General features: G+C 35.5%; 1 protein-coding gene across 2 annotated transcripts in view; it reads right to left on the bottom strand.

Annotated features, from left to right (window-relative positions):
* Mctp1 (multiple C2 and transmembrane domain containing 1) overlaps positions 1-22275 on the bottom strand; it is a 531756-nt gene that overhangs the window by 72693 nt on the left and 436788 nt on the right. For both annotated transcript variants that reach the window (XM_071612401.1, XM_071612402.1), the window contains 2 exons: positions 21799-21918; positions 564-617 (listed from right to left, as the gene is read on the bottom strand). In XM_071612401.1, the coding sequence (XP_071468502.1) occupies positions 564-617; positions 21799-21918 (174 nt within the window). The remainder of the gene's footprint in view (positions 1-563; positions 618-21798; positions 21919-22275) is intronic.

Here is a 22275-nt window from a genome sequence, read left to right as displayed (position 1 = left end):
TCAGCCTGAATGGACTTCCCTGATGGAGGAGCCATGGGGTCATTCCAAATCTAGACAAGGCCACTGGACACCAGGGTTATTTAAATGTCCTCTTGAGTGCTCCACACACGTGTTCTTTTGCTGAGCAATTCTTTGAAAATTACAGACGGCAATATCCATGCTCAACTCATGCAAGGCTGCTGATTTTTTCACTCCCCTCTTCCCCCAAAGCATAGAACCATTTGTAATACTCAAGATAGGACAAATTTTTGCCCTTCAAAAACAGTTGTCACTGCCGTTATCTTCATGAGAGCTATCAAGTTCCAGACAAGCTGAATTATTTTATTTTATTTTTTTTTGTTCCTGGCAGAAAAATATTTGACCCAGCTCTGGACAAAAGCGAAGAGGATTTATAGCCCTCTCTCCCTCTTTGCAACATGCAGTGGCATTGTTAGGATGATAAACAGCACTGTCCAATTTTCTGGACTCAAACACTTCAACTCCTTTTTTAACTGTCTGTGAAAACAGTGTCATGTCTACATTTCCCCATCCCCAGGTACCCAAGTGCTGGGAAAGATAATTACCTTGTCATCTTTGTCATCTTCTTCTTCCTCGTCCTCTAGCATGTCCTCCACTACCTGCAGACAGAAACACAAGTTGTTTTTGTGCTCCTAAAGGACAGAATTTTGTCCTGTCATTTTGAACCTTTTGGAAATGAAAATTTTATTAACATTTGAAACACATACACTGGAGAAGGAATGTTTGATCTAGAGATGGACATTAGGAAAAGGCTGTCTTTAATTGTTTAAAATCAGGTAACAGAAGCCCGATCAAGGGAATCCTATTCATGCAAAATGTTTTGTGACAAAGAATTTGAAATATGTGTAAGGCAAACTAACATCAATTTGGAGGATGCTTTACATCAGGAAATCTCCTTTCTACCTATTCTGCTGTCAATATTAATCAGGCACTCTAAATTTAGAACTAGATAACTAAGCATGAAGCAACTCTGTTATTTCTAATTTACTTTTTGCTAAACTCTTAGATTAAAAAAAATCTGTTAATCCATTCATGCTGATGGCCTATGGTGTAAAACTAAATGTCTTTTATAGTTCAAACTTCAATTCAGTTTTGTGGATTACCTGAATATTTCATTTTGGCTCTGTGATTTTACACAAAGATTATGAGGATTGTTAGTAAAAGAAATTTAGAAATGCATTCTATAATCAAATGTGCATAATATATGCACCTAACTCAGACAAGTGGATATGCATATGCACTTTTAATGGCTCCTAATTCACCTATATTAGTAGAATGGAAGAGTCATTCTGGATTTGCCAAATAATTTTCGTTTGCTTTGGTCAATATATAACTGCCAGTATTAATAATGGGATTTCATTAAAGTTTTTTTTATGACTTTATAGACTTACATAAACATACACACGTGCACCCCAGGGAAATTAAAAACATAAAAAATAAACCCTCTACAGTTGGGATTCTTATTCAGGTAAGTTCCAACTTCTTGTATATAACATTTTATATACTTTCTAAATTTTTATTGTGTTTTTTCCTAATCCAATCTGAGTATCTCTAAATAGTTAGCACATATTTGAGAACATTTCTTTCAAAGCTTGTAACTTTGGAAGATAAAGACAACTAGCCCTTCTTTTAGGAGACTTTTTGATATAAATAGGAATAGCTTATGAGTGAAAATTTCAATCACCAAGACAGTATTATGCAAAGATTGTATAAACTGAGATGACATATCTGAATTCTCAGTTATTCCTAATATTTTTCTGAAATATTCAAAAAGCATTCAGTGATTTAAAAAAACCCAACACACACTTCCAGGTCTCATGAACCAATATAAAACTAAGCTATCTAAAAAACTGTGAAATTGTTTCTAATTTATGTCATACATAACATCTTCTGTTCAACAGTAGGATTTTGTGGTCTTTCATTTTGACATCAGCACTTCAAAAGAATCATAGAACAGAGTAGGGTCAAAGAGCATGAGAAGAAGATTAACATTAAACAGGGATGAGAGGTGGGAGGGAAAGGGAGAGAGAAGGGAAAATGCATGGAAATGGAAGGAGACCCTCAGAGTTATACAAAAGTACATACAAGAGGAAGTGAGGGGAAGGGGAAAAATAATACAAGGGGGACAAACGAATGTCAGTAGAGGGGGCAGAGAGAGAAGAGGGGAGGGGAGGGGAGGGGAGGGGGGATAGTAGAGGATAGGAAAGACAGCAGAATACAACAGACACTAGTATGGCAATATGTAAATCAATGGATGTGTAACTGATGTGATTCTGCAATCTGTATATGGGGTAAAAATGGGAGCTCATAACCCACTTGAATCAAATTGTGAAATATGATATATCAAGAACTATGTAATGTTTTGAACAGCCAACAATAAAAAATTAAAAAAAAAAAAGAATCATAGTAGCCCAACATACTTTTTCCAATGTATGTTGAGTGCTTATACAACTTTGGGAACATGTAAAGCAATTTGAATTGTGGTTGACCTAAACAGGAAATATGAACTCTTGATACTCTAACTATTTTCAGCCACTCCATAAGCATTTATTGTAAACCTCCTTATCCAAGGCACACAATTCTAGGTAATGTGAAAATACAAAGAGAAACAACACATAGGTACTTGTCTAGCCTCATATAGGCCCTATGGAATGTAAACAGGGACCAGCAGATAAGCCATCATATTAATTTTTAACTTTCTTTAACCTGAATTATGTGCATCACAAATATACAGACATTAGTAATGACAATGTGTAATTGAGGAGATGTATGCCAGGCTATTCCTTATTGGCCTATTTGCGATGGAGGTTTAGAAAGGAAAAGAAGCCACAGTGTTTCAATGCATTGTATTACATCAAGATTTCACCTAACCCTTGCCAGATTTTTTAAAAAAATGATTATTTTCTACTTCTAATAAAATTATCTTTAGGTGCTGGATGTGGTGGCATGTACCTGTAATCCCAGTGACTTGAGAGGCTAAAGCAGGGAGATTAAAAATTTGAGACCAGCCTTAGCAACTTAGTGAGGTCCTAAGCAACTTAGTGAGACCTTGTCTCCATTAAAAAATAAAAGGGGCTGGAGATGTAGCTCAGTGGTAAAGCACCTCTGGGTTCAATCCCCAAGTATATACACAAAAGGATTATCTTTAAAGTTTTGGATTTAAATGAAGTTTTTTTTTATTGCTAAAACTATCCATGCAGTCATATCAAATATGTCAAAGAAAATAAAATATTCTTTTACTCCTTTTATTCCTCTGACTAAACTCAAGAAGTATTATATATAACTAGTTATTAAAAATATATCATATACCTCCTCTTACAGTACTTAGCATCCTACTGCAGATACTACAAAGGCAGAATGGTGTCAAATTGTATCTAGCAGATTGCATAATAGGTGTTCAAGAAATATTTTTTGATCTAGTGGATAAATGACTGCATCATCCATCCTTCATATCTTGGAACACACTCTTTGGTAAAGTGCCTATCATTTATCTCACAAACCTGACTTAGCTCACTTCGAAAGAATTATACCTAATCAACTTAATAAAGGCAAATATTCAAAATGCTTTCAAACTTTTTCCTGGAAATAGAACCCATGAATATTTAATCTTTAAGATCTGGGGATATCTACTAACGCCAAATTAATTTTTAAAAATTCCAAGTATGATTGAACCATGAAACAAACTACTAGCGTAATTTACACACTTTGTAAATCAGCTGTGGCTCTTATGTTCAAGTATGAGTCAAAGAAGCCTACAGAATCAGGCTCTTCATTTGCAAAACCCAAACTGTTCTTTCCCTGCACAAGTGGGTAATTGGCTATGCACAATTGCTCCACAAATGTGCAGCCAGAACCACCCAATACAACCATTTGCTTTTACATTTGGCAGAAAAGTGTTGTGTTAGTGAGAGGCCTTTGTGTTGTGTTTTAGCGCTCTAGTGAGGGCTTTTCCCCTCCTCCAGTGCCTCCTTAATGTTATATCATGAACATCTAAAAGTGAGGATTTAAAATACAGATAGTTTCCTGTTGATGCCTTTTAGCTGCTTCAGAATGCACGCCCCCCCCCCCCATTATATTTTTTTCAGGTGAAGCTTAAGTTGCCTTGAAATGGAGATGATAAAGCCCTGATCATCTGATTAAAGTCCAAGGAGATCATGTCTGTAGAGTGTTTAGCACAGTTCCTGTATCAAAAGAAGTTCTCAAAAATATTAGCTATTGATAAAATAACATCAACTTAATATTTTAACACTGAGTTTTGGAAATTAAATTGCATCTTTTTTTTTTTTTTAACCTGGGCAGAATATCTTTTGTTCTCAATGACAAAGTTCTGATTCATGTTTTCACTGAAAATAAGGAAAACACATACAGGCACAAGGAGAGGTTTGGGTAAAGATTCCAAATTAAAATGATGCTGCTTTTTTACAACTAGTTTTCAGGCGTTAGTGGCCTGGTGAAATGGACAGCCCTGAGAGCAAGAGTGTCTCAGAAGCTGAGCTTTAAGACTTGAGCTCCAGCCAAATGCAATGGACATAGAAACCACAAACTGTGTTTTAAAAAATAAACTGTGTAAGGCTGGAGATGTAGCTGAGTGGTAGAGTGCCTGCTTAGCGTGTGTGAGGTCCTGGGTTCAATCCCAGGACTGAGAAAGAAAACAAAAACAAAAACAAAACAAACCTGTATATGTCACAGAAGTGCATTTAACGACTGCATAAAATGTAATCTTTCCCAGAGAACTTAAATAACACCTGATACTTAAAAAGAGAGTACTGGAATTTAACACTTAACTTAGGAAAACAAATAAAAATACAGGAGACCTAGTCTCAAATTCAAGCCCTTTCCTCTTCAAATAAAACCAAATAAGCATTACATAGTTTTGTTTTCAAATATTGCAAGTCCAATTGCCCAAACATTTGTCAGCAATGATTTAATAACACACACACACACACACACTCACACACACACACTTCCTTACAGGGGGAATGACAAAAAATTCAGGTGATAGAAAAGATACGTTTGCAAAGTTCAGATTTTTTTGTTTTTTCTTAAAAGGGAATATCTCAGACTGGCTCTGGAATTCTCTTTCCAAATTATGCTTTCTGATACGTTGCTTGAAAGCAAGTAGTATTAATCAAACAAAGGAAGGGCACTAGGGAAATCAGAAAGATGTAATGCAAGCAGTTAAAAGTGACATGACCTTCTGTAATGTCGCTCGTCACAGACTTATATGCCACACACTGGAGGAAGGTCTTGAAAGAACGGATTCCTGGTACTATTCCTTGAATGTAATACTAATAAAGATGACATTTTAAAAAACACACATAGACAGCCCCAAATGTAGTGTGCCAGCTACATTACAGCCAAAGAATAAGCAGATAACATTATTTTAAAAAGCATAATATTTCTTCTTCCATATCCAATATTTGTTGAACATTTGTCATTAAGATATAAAACATAATATGTAGCTATACATTTAAGAATCTATTTCCAAAATGGAACAAAATTGCTTCTACAGAATATCTTTTATATATTTTTTTTCTAATTTTGTAAGATTTAATTGTAATCCAACACAAATCTGTGATTTTCAAGGAAATAAAATGTTATTTGAGTGAAAATGTGAATAATGATGTTGAAAATCTGAATGAAAATATGACAACATGTTTAGAATCATTCCATCAATGATATATACAGATGTGACCAGAGAAAGCAGTTAAAGGAACATTAACACAGTAAAAGTATGATAAAAAGTGGATTCAGGTAAACTTTAGGATTAATATCATAATGCAACAGTGGATAATAATTATTGCTTTTCAAAATCAATTTAGGGTGCACATTTAGACTACAGTGACCAGAGCAGGTTAAAAAGGTCCTTGGATAATTCTTAAAGTACTTTATATTCTGACTTTCCAGGAATATTATTTTTCTCTTATTCAAATCCACCTAAACAAAAAAGAACGAAAAGAATCTTTGTTATATTCACCTTGTTAAGATAAGAATTCAGTGATGTGAAGCCAAGCCCCCTCAAAACCCAGTGCTGAAACAAACTGGTTTCTTTTGTATTTCTACATTTTTTCTTGAAAATAATCTTTGAATTAAATGGATGTTTTGCTCTATTCAGAATGAACAGTTGCACAATTCAAATTGCTTTTCTAAAACACAGTCTACAAAAAAGCAACACATTTAAATTAAAGAAGAAATCATTGCTGTCCAGATGTGCAAATGCAAAGTTAAAATATTAAAGAAAATTGTCACAAAAGAAAGAAGTTTCATACTTAATTTCATATTCATAGAACATCCGAATGTGTACAGATGCTTATATTTGGATACATTACAAACTAAATGCCTGTTTCCACCATAGAGATATGGAAGAATTAGGGGAGAGTGGTACTCTTCAACATGATTTGGAGCTTATTGTATCATTGTGTGTCTACACCACACAGAGCACACATTTGCATGTCAGTGGATTTATTACAAGTGTAAGTACTGTTTGAAATTCAGAAATGTCTCTGAATTGGGAAGATGCATAGAACCACTTAAATGATTTTGGATCATCTGAAGGTACCAGAGGTTGGGCTGAAGGCTTTTTTGTGGTCAATAAGATCATTATGGATGTACTTCTGCAGATGTTTTTTTTTTTTTTTTTACAACAGACATCTGCTTCTCAAAAGATTTTTGAGAAGCAACTTTTGCAAAATGAATGGTACAATTGAACTACATGTATAATCTAGACCACATTTGTAAGAGTAATAACATTCATAAACACATCTGGGATATACTGTTTTATCCAGTATATCGCAAAAGCAACTGCATGTATGATGGCTGCTTGGTCTGATTCACGCTATTAAGGATTTGACCTTGAAGTATTTCAGCTACAGTAGTCATCAAGATAACTGAACTACTAGATGTAATAATAATTAGTGTGATAGTCTTGCCAGTGAGGCTGAATATATTGCAATACAAAAGAAGGCAGACTAAAAAGAAAAGCATTAGTACTTATTGCTAAAACACTTCCTGATTTTTACAGAGACACTCAAATACAATTATTTCTTCTTTCAGAATGCATTTCCTTGGCTCATTCTGGGAAGTGCCATGTTGTAATTTAGTCTGATTCTTAATAGGAAATGTGGCTTTAATGTGGCTATCAGATGACTTTTGATTCATGCCACTGATTACAGCCTGTATTCTGCATCATCAACAGCATTCTTATTTGCAATATAAAATGCTTTACTATAAGGTGCAAGGACACTAAATTTACTTCACTGGCCAAGAGTATGTAACCATTTATTTTCTTCAGTGTCAACTTAAAATGCAGAAAAAACCTTCCATTAAGAAAGGCTAAACAATAGCCAATATAAATTTTATAATCAGTATAAGCATCTTAAATGAATTTCTTTTCATATTTCCTTCTCAGTATTCTTAAATGTTTATTCTTAGACTTACACAAAGCACTGTGAACAGAAATCTAGTGTTTATTTGAACTCTGTCTCCATCTAAAGGCTTCCCAATGTATTGTATTTTTTACTTGAAGGAAAAACCTAATCTTGGCATCTTTAGTATATTACAAATTACTTGGGTTAAGTAGGAAAAAACAGGTCAGCTATTAACCTGTGGTGTACTTTTAAAATGATGACGCTTTCTTAAAACTCTTGTCAGATATTAAAACAAATATACAAAATGCCAAAAAATTTGAGTTGTTTAATGTGCTTTGTAAGTAAAATTAAAAGATAACTAGACATTTCAAACCTATTTTATAAAAGTTAATGTTTTTAAAGCAAAATGTTTTTGTTTATGAAGAACAAACAGTTCAAATAAAAAGAAAATTTCTTCCTTAAGCCTCTATGTATGAAGCCAAATTTCCATTTGAGAACCACAGCTTTTTAACAAAAAAGGTACAAGTTAAAATGTTTCAAATTGAGAACAACTTTAGAAGCTTTTACATTATAAGTTGTCTAATGAAAGGTTTGCATTATTTATTTAATGCGTTTTCTGCAGTGCAAGAAAAGGGAGCTGCTGTGATCTCTGTAGGAGTCCATGTTCTGCTAACGTCTTGTATATGTCTCTTGCTCTAACCTCATCAGACACATTTGGGAGCATTAAGCTGCAATAGGTGAGAAATTCTTTTTCAGGTAAAGGCATAGCACATGTTCTACAGGTAAATACTACACTTTGGGGATATTGGGGATCTTTAAAGAATTTTGAAAACAAACATTTATCTTGGAGATTAATATTAGCACACTTTGGAGCATACTAATCTATTAAGTCTGATTCATTTTTAATGAAAATTCACCGCAACCCCCCATTTTAAGCAATATGTTGGGGGGTGTGGAGGGGGTAAGTGGAATGTGTGTTCAATCACAGAGAAACATTCTGACATTAAATTGAATTTTTCCACTTAAAATGTTGAGATATAAGAATGTTATGTCAGAAAATTTAACTTTTAAAACTGAGCATTTTAAAATGTCAAAAAATCAAGAAAGACTTCAGTTATTTGCTTATGTCTTTTTTGAAAAAGTAGTGATAAAATATAATTTTATTGAGGATAGTATTCACAAAAGAAAGAAATCTCTAGTCGGTTTGGACCTGCATTTGGACTGGAAAAAATGTCTGTGGTTAATGGTAGCATAAAAGCCTGAATGAAAAGAAAGTTCAGGAAACCCACACAATCCCATACAATGGTTATAGCATGAGCTTTCCATAATATTACACAGAGCTCTTTCTACAGTCTCACAAAGGCCAGTCTGGTCCACTTATCATTTCTGCTTTATGTAGTGTACTGTGTGATTGCTAAATTAGTGCATAATGCATTTATAATATTTATAGTACCAACATTTAGTTAAATAACCTTTATGTAAGATTTATGTTGATTTTTTTTATTTCTCATTTAATGGCAAATTATGAAGAGCATGTTTCATAAAGATAATTCTCCATTTAAATTCATCAGTCCATTAAATATTAAAATTATGTTTCTGATGCAATCGAGAACAAATTTGTCCAGCTTCAGTGATTATTTGCACTCATAAAAATTAGGCTTGATTAATAAAATTTAAATGCTTGATTAAGTTGACATTTTCATGTCCCATTCTGATTTATTAAAATTAGTCCCTGTCTCCAGGCCTGGTATGCCAGTGTGGGTTTACCTTCTCCTTTCTCTTACCTAAAACATCCTGAGTGAGGCTGTTAGGAAAGAGTATTTTGCTATGAGGCTCAAAGAGTTTTTCAGTGAAATGTCCTACTCTGGCCATGTGCTTCCTACCTTTGGTTTTCTGCACTGGGTATGGTGAAAATATGTTTCTTTCATGTATCAATGGATTAACATTTAACATTTAAGGTATTTCTGTAAAATTCAACTTCTAAGAAGCTTTCATCTGTTGAAGATTGCATTTTCTCAAATTTCTTCATGTTTTTTTTTATTGGTAAAAATATAGATTTTTATTTTTGTGAGACTTCCGTATACATAGCAAGGGAATTCTGGACATAGGAAATCTTACTGTGTCAGTGCTTCTGTCTTTGTCTATAATCTTAAAACTAACAAGAATCACAAATGACCAAGGGAAACCATTCTTTTCAACAGGACTTAGACAGAAAGTCCTCCTGAGAACAAGTGACTTATATAACATCTAAACCCACATGATACCCACACTGGCTTACTTATCATGGTATGATGTTCAATTGTCATTTATTGAGCAGTTACCACATGCTTAACACATGGGGTTGACTCTTAAATTCGCAGAAGACCCCAACAAGGTAGCTAGTATCCCCATTGCAATGGTGAGGAAATTGAGGCTTAGGGGAATTAATAAATTTGTATAGCTAAAAAGTAGAAGATTTGGAATTTAATCCCATGTCTTCCTAATTTCAAAGTTTGGGCTCTTAATGCTTACTATCTGGAAAGGTACAGGAGTAACACTTGTTTTTTAAGTTATTTTTGCTATTGCCCAGGGGAGTAAAACTCATTTCAAAATTCTGTACAGGAGAACTGACTCTCTTGTTTAAGCAATGCTGCCAGAACATTGGGTTATTTTTAAAGTAAGTGACACTGTGTAGTAGTTATTTTCTTTTTCTTGCATGATGAAATAAATTCAGTAACAAATGACAGATAATGTCCTCAAAGGTGTATTTTAGTTTGGCCACTGAAATGTACAGTTCCAACACTATGTATAGGATAGTGAAAGGGCCTTGTACACTCTTGACAAATGTATTTTATACAATGTTCAACAAAACAAACAAAACTCTCAGGGTTACGGGACCCTTAATAATAGTTCTGATTTACAAATGTTTTACACAAGTAGATAAAGATATATTATTTAGTCTCCAGTTTTGTTGATGGAAATCTGGCAATTTCTTGTCACTGTTCTGAATGAGGGACAAGTCTCCACAAATATATATAAAATATATATATATAAAATATAAAAATAATATGTATAAAAGTACATATAAAATATATAAATAAAACAATATATAAATATATAGTATATTTATAAAATATAAAAATAAAATAATATATAAATAATATATATAAAAATAAAATATATACATAAAATATAAAATCTCCTGCCAACACCACCCACCTTACATGCATGATGATCAAGATTGGCAATGCAAATTAGTCACCAGTCATGAGTTACCAGTTACACCAAAAAGTACTTACTTTTGGTCTTTGATCCTATTTCCCTTCACCACAGCATTTCTAGTAGTTTGGTGTTTAACAAAAAGACAGTGCAAAATCATTTGGAAAGAAGAAACAGAAGGTCACCAGAAATAGGTAGGATGGGAACAAATCTTTACTCCTCACACTTCAGATAGAGCCCTAATATCCAGAGTATACAAAGAACTCAAAAAATTAGACAATAAGATAACAAATAACCCAATCAACAAATGGGCCAAGGACCTGAACAGACACTTCTCAGAGGAGGACATACAATCAATCAACAAGTACATGAAAAAATGCTCACCATCTCTAGCAGTCAGAGAAATGCAAATCAAAACCACCCTAAGATACCATCTCACTCCAGTAAGATTGGCAGCCATTATGAAGTCAAACAACAACAAGTGCTGGCGAGGATGTGGGGAAAAGGGTACACTTGTACATTGCTGGTGGGACTGCAAATTGGTGCAGCCAATTTGGAAAGCAGTATGGAGATTTCTTGGAAAGCTGGGAATGGAACCACCATTTGACCCAGCTATTCCCCTTCTCGGTCTATTCCCTAAAGACCTAAAAAGAGCATGCTACAGGGACACTGCTACATCGATGTTCATAGCAGCACAATTCACAATAGCAAGACTGTGGAACCAACCTAGATGCCCTTCAATAGACGAATGGATAAAAAAATGTGGCATTTATACACAATGGAGTATTACTCTGCATTAAAAAATGACAAAATCATAGAATTTGCAGAGAAATGGATGGCATTAGAGCAGATTATGCTAAGTGAAGCTAGCCAATCCCTAAAAAACAAATGCCAAATGTCTTCTTTGATATAAGGAGAGTAACTAATAACAGAGTAGGGACGAAGAGCATGAGAAGAAGATTAACATTAAACAGGGATGAGAGGTGGGAGGGAAAGGGAGAGAGAAGGGAAATTGCATGGAAATGGAAGGAGACCCTCAGGGTTATACAAAATTACATACAAGAGGAAGTGAGGGGAAAGGGAAAAATAATACAAGGGGGAGGAATGAATGACAGTAGAGGGGGTAGAGAGAGAAGAGGGGAGGGGAGGGGAGGGGAGGGGGGATAGTAGAGGATAGGAAAGGCAGCAGAATACAGCAGACACTAGTATGGCAATATGTAAATCAATGGATGTGTAACTGATGTGATTCTGCAATCTGTATACGGGGTAAAAATGGGAGTTCATAACCCACTTGAATCAAAGTGTGAAATATGATATATCAAGAACTATGTAATGTTTTGAACAACCAACAATAAAAATTAAAAAAAAAAAAAAAGAAATAGGTAGGATGACATATCTACCTGACACCAAACCAGTGGGTATCCTCTTCTTCTCTCTAAAGTCATACTCCTCAGTTATAGAAATGACAGAATTGTGGGGGCAGAACTTTTGCAAGAACAGAGGTGAGAAAACCATTTGGCTGACATGAAGGTAGATACTTGAGTTGTATACTCTGGAGAACCACAAAGCGATGAATTTACTGGATGTATAGAAGGCTTTGAGGGGAATTTAGGGAGTTGAGATTTCAATGACTGTCTGGGGCTCCAGGGGCTAATTGGGGATCAAGAGAAAAATCAGCCATTTATGGAATCACATTTTCAGTTGGAAGTGGCCAAAAAAATTAATCCGGTGGAAAAGGAGCTAGGTTTCAGTGAAGAAATCCTCTGTAAAAACTGAGAGTACCTTTTTATTTTGTTACATTCTCATATGCATTTCAGGAAAATCTGAGCAAGGTGGGAAAAACTCAGGAAGACAGTTGGGGAACAAAATATGAGAGTAACCAGGAATATCTTCTAAGGAAAATACCATTAACTTTAAACTCTGGGTGTCTCTTTTGAGTCCTAATAGATCTAAAGCAAGAAGTGCACCTTCCATTGAAGAGATCTTTAGAAAATTGACTTTTAAAAATAGAAGTGTTTTTCTTTACATTTTTTTCTATATGAACTGACATGTCATGTACAGATTACGCTCATCTTCTACCATGCTACCATTTGATCTTTCCAATTTTAAGTTTAGTCACAGAGAGCAAAAGGACAGCTATAAACTCAAGAAGTATTAAAGGTAAACATGGAATACAAGTGAAAGGCACAGACAGGAGCAGGAGTGAAGTGAGAACTGGGGCAACAGATAGCCCTTCTTTTCCTTAGATATGCAGTTCGCATAGTACTTACTATATTCAGATACTTAAGGTTTTTTTTTTCCTCACTAGGTCATAAACTGTCCTAGGTACAGAGTATGTCTTAATCATCTTTCTTGGGACAATACTATGGTTAGGGCTGTTAAATGTTCAATAATTTTCTTTTGTTGACCAGAAATAATGGTACATAAAAATTAGATAGTTTTTGATTTGGAAAGAAATATCAGACTAAAATATTTATTCAACCTTTTTTGAGCAATAATTATGCTGCTATGTGTAAGAAATCTTGCTGTACTGGGATTAGATACATAAATGGAAGATACGATTACAATAATAACAGGCTGGTGAGAAAGACCCATGGTGAGCCAATTATCATAATACTGTGAGAATCCTGTGCTTTTTATTATTATGGTTTCTCTCTAATTTGGTCTTGAGGTCTCCCTCAAGAGAGGCCATGAGGTACTCTACCCATTGCTAGACTAGCTCTGCTGAGGAAAATTGTATTAGACATAGGTACAGCAAAGAAGTATGAGGTTCAGGTGTGTCAGTCAGATGAGATATAAATAAAAATGCATGAGATAGAAGAAATTCCTTACTTACAAGTCCCAGAGAGGTTGAATACCAAGTTGAGATTGAGAGACATCTGGAGATGTCAGGGAGCCAACCAGTGGGTGGGGCACGTGAGAGGAGGAGAGGACCTGTGGGACTGTGACTTTATTAGGGCCCCTAGGCATTATCCTGGGCTAGTTTAAAGAAAACACATGCAAAGTTGGGAACTTATTTATGTTATTCTGGTGTTAACCATTAGATTTTACATGTCAGCAGCTGTGGGGCGTGTTACACTTTGGGTCAGTGGTTTGAGAAATAAGGGGGCTATATTACAAACAATTATACAATAGAGGAAATTCAAACTAGCCAAAGGTGATGGGATACCACTGGGTTTCAGATAACTTAAGTCATTTCTAAAAACAGATGCTTAGCAGCAACTATATAAATAAATTTATGACAGAGAGAGAAAAGGGGACTTAGAGGGGCAGGCCTGCTTAAAATCGTGGAGTCTAAGTTCACAGGGTTGACTTGTAAGGGGTAAACATGAGCAGGCAAGGCAGCCCTCCAGAAGAAATGATATGAGTGACTTGCCAGGTATCCGTGCATCAAATGCTAAAACTTCAGTAATTGATAAATTGACATTAACTACCCAAAACCTTCCAAATGCATATAATTTTTTTGCTAAAATTCTTTAAGGACCTTGTCAAAGGGCCTTATCAAAGTGGTGCCCAAAGATTTGTTTAGGGTTTTTCTTATAGCATTATTTGAAACATTTGACACAAGCATTTCTAAATAGTGTTTAATAAAGAAAAAAATATAATATTCATGCAACAAAAACTATGAACCCTTAAAAATCAGGTGTTTGAAGGTTTTCCAGCAACGTGAGGAATGCTTCTAGATATACTGTAGACTATAAATGCAAATAAGCTAACAGTGGGTTCAGTGTAATTTATTTTTAAAACAAAATATGTGCAATAAGCAAGAAATATAAATTTACACTTGTAAATATAATTTTAAGAAAAGAGTAGAAGGTATAGAGAGAGTTATACAATAGTTGATTTGGGAAACTACAAATACATTGTTATCTCCTTTTCTTGCTGCATCTTGAACCACTCCACCCACAGTCTTCCTCTTCAGAAGTCAAGGAACCATCACCTGTCAAAATTCCTCTTTTTCACCAGGGTGAAAGCCCCCCTCCAACTCCATTCTCCAGTGGTGGGGCCCCTACCCCCATGTCTGGGCCACCACCTGCTCATGGTCAAAAACCAAGTTTTCTGTGAATAATACACAAGGTACAGCTGGAGAAGGAGCACCACAGCCATCCAGAGCAAAGCACATTGGGAAGAATCTGGCCTTAGCCAGGACTATAGCTTCCCTGAATGTTCTGTGTCTTTGCCAAGCCCACTGCTGCTGCACAGCCACATAATCTGCACTAAGTCCTCAAGCCCTTCATGTGCTGTCCCAGTGGCAAGGACTTCCAAGTGCTTCAGCCATGCTGAATGTCAGTCTACAGTGCTCATATGGCTTTCAAGACTGCATGGAGCGGGTAGTGCACAGGTACCTCCATCAAGTTCACTTGTGTCCTGCCCTGCTGGGCTACTAACTTCTGTTCCACATAGAACATTCCCATCCAATCTCATTGGCTCTGCAGATATGATGACTTTACCCTCGCCTCAGTTTCCCCATCCATCCAAAGAGAGAATCATCATTCCTTTCTCCCTCCCTTTCCATCTGTGTTTTGAAGACCAAGTGGTTGCCTTCCTTGGGCCTGTGGGATGGGTCAATAGGAGAGGAAGAGATCACATGTCTGGATGCCAGTCAGTACTGCAGTCTGGTCCAACTCTGCTGCAAGTGGCATCACCTCTCTGTGCCTTGGATTCTTGCTTTCTCTAGTTGTGAACAATCACTAGTTAACTGAGGTGATGAAAGAACGAGAGCATATTCTGACTCACTTGTGTTTTTCCCCCGTTTGGCTGATGCTCCCGCTGTTTGTTCAATAAACATTGCGCACTCCAAAACAAATGCACACGAAAATAATTGTGATGGAATAAAAGGGAAGTAAACTGAAGCTCTGGTTTTGATATGGTTTTCTCACAAGGGGTATGTCTTGCTTGAAGATGTTGGGGGACCACCAAAATAGCACAATGATGCAATGAGAGTTTTATTTCAGATCTGTAGGTAAGAATGCAGGTAGAATCCAAGGTGCATTGGGATAAAGTTGCCAGATAATCTAGGAATCCGATTAAAATGAAATTTCAAACATGTAATCAATATTATTTAATGTAAGTATTTAATATTACTACCTGAAATTTCAATTTATTATCTTTGGCTTTTTTTGTTTTGTTTTTGTGCTAAAAACCCAAACTTGGGATGAATTTATTGAACTTCAAGGCAGGAATTTGGGGAACTCTGAAAAGTAGAAGGTCTGGTCATTTTATGAGAAGGAAGGGATGGTAGGTAGCATGGTAATGAGGTTGGGCCTCTGGATGAGCATAGAAAATGGGCAAATCCTATTGGTCTGTGTACAGATCCTGATGAGGTGATGGTCATCAATTTGTTAGGACACCATTCTCTACAGTGAGTGACTAGGTAGTAAGGCTAAGCAACTGGTGAAAATCCTTGAGAGGGGCCATGGGGGATAAACCTTTCAACTGACATCTAACTAGCTGTTGCTTATGACTTCTTTATGCTAGTGATTGTGTTTGGAAAACTAAAGGTCTGGTTCTTTTCATGGTCCTCCTCAGATTTTTACAAGCTGGTGACCTTCTGAAAAAATTGAGAAAATTGCTGTTGAAATAAGCACGAAGAAGAAAAGAGTAATCACCCATTTTTAGATGTGTTTACAGGCTGTATGACTCAGTGCTGCTTCTGTTAAGATCACTGAGTATGTGGTCTTTTTTGGTACTGAGATGCAAACATAGGAGACTCATGATCTATGCTACTTTCAGTGAATGATAAAACACTTATTGAAGTAGCAAGGGTCTAACTGTAACATTCAGAGTGCTTCTGTATAGAAGTCCTCTTCTCTCTCAGCTTGGCTTTGGTCAATCTCTTTTGATCCTTTTAGGAATAGTTCACTTTTTCAATGTCCATATATTCAAAATCTACTGTGGACTTCTTTGGAACCAAAAGCCCTGGCTTGAAAAAAAAATAAATAAATGTGTTTGATTGACAGGGATTCAGGTCAAACACCAGATGTTTCTTTGGCAGAATTTCCCAACAACAGCATTTATGGTGGAAAAATCATTATTTTTTCCTTATCAGCTTCATTTGTAGAGATAATTGCTCTGAGACTAAATGGACCCAACCCAACAAGAAACAATATTAAGTACTATTCTAAAGAGGAAATGAGGAATCAAATGCTTTGTCATTAGGGTGGGCTAGCTAAACATTTCGGATTTACCAAAGTGTTTTAGCAAGGCAGACTTTGTCTCAATTTGTGTCACAGTCATATCATGAGTCAGAATGATTTCATTGATCTGCCCCACTCTTCTGTCTTTTAATGCTGCCATTGATTAGGCAACTGAGACTGTTGTGTAGGAGGAATATCATGACAGTATGAATGAATGTTCTTTTAAAGTATAATTTAAAAACACTGCTTGAAGAATTTCTGTATGTCAAAGAAATTCAAAGACTTTCTTTCCTAATGTGAAAGATTTTCAGCTTTGATTTACTTCCCTATGCTCACCCGGGTAGATGGAAGGTCATTCTCCAGGCCACAAGTGCTTATGAAATTAATGGTGGGGGGCATCTGAGCTAGAACAGATGTCCAGCACTCTTTCATGAGAATTCATGGGGTTCCTCATAGGAAGGAGTCTTGGGACACTTGAGATTCTGTTTAAAGCTCTGGACACTTAGAAAGTGTCCCTTGGGAAAGACATGCCCAAGTATGTACCACAAAAAAAAAAAAAAAAAAAAAAAAAAAAAAATAGCCTGGGGCTTCAGAAAAGGGAAGAACTGGGTTAACATTTCTCTATTCTGTGGTGGTCCTTATTTATCCTTTTTCATTTTAAATTTCTTCATTTTTAAAGTGGGGAGAAAACCACTTAGAATTATTTACTTCATATTATTGTTGTACAGAATAAAAAGAGATTATGTTTCTTAGCAGGATATTTTATACATAGAAATTGCTTAATAAATATCAGCTCAGTTTCCTGAATGAATAGTAACTAAGTTAAGGCGGGTGGGCTAGGAAAAACGAATGTTTGTCATCAATATGATTGCTTGAAGATAGAGATAGTGCTGCTGTTTTTTTTCTGTAAGTTATGGGAGAAACTTGCCCAGGGAGAAGTGGGGTGTACCAAAATATAGTCAGAAGAGAAAATGTAATCGACTAGTGATTAAGAGCATAAGCTTTAGACAGATGAATTGGCCCTGTTTCTGTGTATATAAAATAGAAATAATGATACCTACAGAGTGTGTAATAGGCCCCTGGTTTGCTTGACCAGCCTATTTCCTTCAATCTCTGAAACTCAAGTCCATTTTCTAAAGGAAGGGCTCTTATAGCCATGCTTATTTCTCATGAGCAGGTTCCCTTAATTGCCACAAATAAAAGGACAAAGGGGTTCACCTGACTTAGGAGGACTTAAACCATTGACTGGGCTGGCACATTCAGCCTAAAAGAGAATTCCTCCTAAAAGAAGACTAAATGACATGATGAACATAAAGTGCTTCACATGGCACCCAGGGTGTAATGAGGGCTTAGTAATTTTTAAATCCAAAGACCATTTCCTGGCATCTGTTCTATCTAAACTTTTTTGTCTACAGTACCTATAATTTGGCCGGTTGGCATAAGCCTAATAGGCAGTGCAGGGGAGACTTTTTCTCCAGGTTTTGGAGTGACAGCTCAAACCAAGAGAAGGATGACATTTCTAACTTTATATCCCTTTCATGCCAGGGACATTTCTGAGTGAAGCATGTATTAAACAGTTTTCCCAGGAAAAGCCTAACAATTCTCATGCTAGAAATTTTAATGTCATGGTCCCAGCCTAGGTAGATTCAGACCTAGGACTGCTTATTTTTAACAAGTCCAACTGGGAAACAGTGGAAGTGAAATATCATTTTAAACACACAACCTTCTCATGAGCACCCTGAGTCAACAGCTTTAGCCCCCAGAAATGGCTGGCCACTTATCTTGTCTTTAACAGGTTCAGTTTGTTAAATGCAGCAAAACTTCTTCAGTAAGGATCCTATCTTTTATGTTTTCTCATTAAACTTGAACAGGCACCATGGGGTGGGGGAAAGGTGACAGTTTCAGCTCCTGTGATCTTAAGGATATCCAAGAGAGGAAAGGCTTTCCTAATAAACAATAAACACACAAGAAAACCTTCTCCTATTGTGGTTATAATCTCAACTATCAATCAATATGTTGAAGACAGAATTTTCATCCATTTATGTACTTTTCATCTTTCACACGTGTTCATTTTCTTTTCTTTTTCAACTTCTTAGGTCATGGAAATATTATTTCCTATTTTTTTCTTTTTTAAATACAGATCTGAAGGTCATTTTGATTTGTTTTTCTTTTATAGTTTTCATCCTAATTAAATTTACTCAGCTGAATTTACAGATATGTATATTTTTCATGACAGAATCCCCATCCTCACAATATAGCAAGTTTCCTGTTTGGGGGTTAGCTAACAATGTGATTAATGCTTCTCAGAGATCTTGTAAAGTTTTTACATATGCTGAAAGATTCTGCAAAATTCTGGGCCACCAATAAGAGCTTAGAGAAATACCATTCTTCTAGGGCTATGCACAATGCAGAAGTCATTAAGTCACAGCATAGCAACCCCTACAAACACTTTTCCTTAATTTGTGCATGCATGTGCATATGTGTGTGTATGCACACACACACACATAATCTGTACCCAGCAAAGTATAATCCAGGTTTCTATTCAAAAGGAGCAACCAGTTCAAATGCACAGCTGGGTATGCCAGAAAACACATAATTAGACAAATTGGATTTAAGAGTTACGTAAGGTCTCAACTGAGCCAGTGAATAAGAAGCTGAATGAAACGTTGTGATTGCTGCTCTGGTGCCTGGAAAGAACAGAATATGTGGATATGTGTGTTTTGGGCAAATAAAAGGCAATTACTGGGAGTTATGGAGTGTGGTTGGCATTCCATGAGATTTAGACTATAGAATGTTCCACAGTGGGCTGTACTGGGGGATAAAATGTTGTCCAGGGCTAAAAGGAAGAATCTGTTAGAAGATATATGCATAAAAGGAAGATTTGGTAAATTCTATTTTGGAGTTGTATTTTATTTTTAAAAACAGAAACGATTGTTGAAACGTTACATGTTATATAATTTTAATTACATATTGTGTAATTTTCTACAGGCTTATAAAAAGTCTGAGAGAATTTTAAGTACCAAGGACACATTATATATTATTATTTCTCCTCTAAAAGTGGACTTTTCCATCTGAGGCATGTATATTCTGGAAAAGATAATAAGCAAAGTCCACAGCTTCAGAATTTTTCACTAAGAATTCTCAAACTAATGACGAAATGTTGAAGATAAGTCTCCTCATAGGATTACGAAGCTAAAACTAAATTACCACTTTTTCCTATTTGCAAATAATCTTATTTGCAAATTTGTCTCAAGGCAACTGAATGAAAAGTAGATATTCTTCTCTCTTGACAATCTCCCCGAAATAAATGGGACAAAAAAGCAATTGTCTGACAGAGTCCTATTTTCCTAAAGAAAATATTGTGGATTAATTGACAAAAGTACCTATTAGTCCCCATGACACTAGTGCTTATAGCATTTGGGGCTTGTCTCTTAGTGTGCAATTTAAATATGTATCCATAAAACCCTTGCCAATAATAATAACTTCTTGTCTATTGATGCCACCTAACCATTAAAATCTCTATTAACAATCTCATCTTTGATTTGCTATAGTTTACAAAAAAATATTTTGAGCACCTCTAACTTGCAAATGACATGCTAAAGACAGAGGGAAATACAAAGACGAACACAGTCTCTTCTTTCAAACTTACAATCTAGTCAAGGAGACAGAAATAAAATAGGAAAGTAAATATGGTATGTTTTTGGGAACTTTGCCATGCACTTAAGTGTTTGTGAATCAGGATTTTTCTTTAATTTTGATGATAAAGAAAATAATTTTGAAGAAGTATATTTTGCTTATGTTACCACTTGAAGTGCACTTTACTTCAAAGGGGAGTTATTTTATTTCACAGGTACATCTGTGCAAACATGGTGCTTAATATTATAAGAATTTTATTACATAATAATTTAAAATGGTGATCAAATAACTGCATCATTATGCATACAATAGTTGATAAACAGTTCTGATTACACATCAAATGGAGACCCTTAATGGTGCATTTAAAACATTTATGTAATCTGACGGGAAAGAACATATAGTTACCAAGTAGATTCTCACGTCTGGTAATCCTTAAAATTCTTCTCAGCAGCTATCTATCTAGATATTCAATTACAAATGTAGTGTTTGGAGAAGACACCCCCTTCCTCATTGTTTATACGTTGGGAAGTTTTTGGAAGCAAATATTCTAGGGATATAGAGACTGGAATAATCTAAGGGGAACAAAGCTGGGCAGGAGAACAACAAAAGTGATTCTAGTGTGACTAGCTTCAACTTCTTAGTCTAAGGGGTGGGGGACAGAGAGAAACTTTGTCTCACACATTCTGAAAACTTTCAAAAATGCCAAAGAGGGGAGGTGGATTTAATTTAACTTTCCCTAGATTAAAGGGAAGTTCTTCATCCTTGAGCTAATATCTCAATACAATCCCAACAAAGAGAAGTTGTTGTTCAGCAAATGTTCATTGAATTAAGGTACTTATTTTTTTTAACTTTTTTTTCTTTGTAGTTGTAGATGGACAAAATGCCTTTATTTTATTTGTTTATTTTTATGTGGTGCTGAGGATCGCACCCAGTGCCCTGGACATGCTAGGGAAGCACTCTGCCGCTGAGCCACAGCTCCAGCCCAAATTAAGGTACTTTAATACACTTTTGCAGGTCAACAGCCATCAGTCCTTCCTTCCTTCCAATGACTATAGAGAGAGCACTGTCATTTGGTTGGATCATTAATAATTTTGTGAAATGTCTTAGTTTAGGAATCATTAAGACATAAATCAAATAAAGAGACCAAAAGAAACAATCATTTTGAGGAACAGCCATTTATGATTAAAGAAAATCACAGTTCATTCTTTGGTGTACTTCCTACTTTAGTTTTTACCATGGTAAGTGTAATATTAGAAATAGGTAAATACTTTCTATTGTGTTAGGACCAAAGAGTTATTAGTTTTGATCTGATAAAACTTTCCTCCAAACTTGAGTATTTATAGACAAATTTCTAGTTTGTAAAACCAAATTCAATGTTGATCTTGTCAGAGAAACTAGGAGTAAGAACAAACACACACACAAGTAGGAAAGTAGAGACTTACTGTATCACGTTGCCTGTTATCTTTCCCTGATATTATCAAGAAGTAGTTCCATGTCAATAGTAACAACAAAACCAGTGGTATCATGTAGAGCTCAAAGTTCCAGACAACAAAGAGAAAGAGCTGGAGGAGAGAGAAGAGAGAAAAAGAGATGAGTCAACTCTGAATTTCATTAGATGGACTTTCTTATTCATTCTTTACTTCAAAAACCACAAAAACTAAGTACTTCAGAACAGGAAGATTTATCTTGAAAACAAAAGCCCTAAGAACTTGTTAGGTATTTTTCTAAAAGCATAACTGACCCCTTGAAGGCCACTGTTAAGATTTTTTTTTCACATTGTTTAATTTCTGTGAAGGAAAAACTGATATCATTACATTGTCAAAGAGGCAATTTTAATTTTTCTCCTCCAGTGAAATTATTGTTAGGTTTGACAAAAAAAAATTTAAAAAGACAGCAAAATGAGCTTTGCTGCATTGTTA

The sequence above is a fragment of the Marmota flaviventris genome, chromosome 5, assembly GCF_047511675.1.
Source record: "Marmota flaviventris isolate mMarFla1 chromosome 5, mMarFla1.hap1, whole genome shotgun sequence".
NCBI classification, from domain to species: Eukaryota; Metazoa; Chordata; class Mammalia; order Rodentia; family Sciuridae; genus Marmota; species Marmota flaviventris.
The sequence above is the reverse complement of the archived record's forward strand: the minus strand, read 5'-3'. Positions and strand labels throughout refer to the sequence as shown.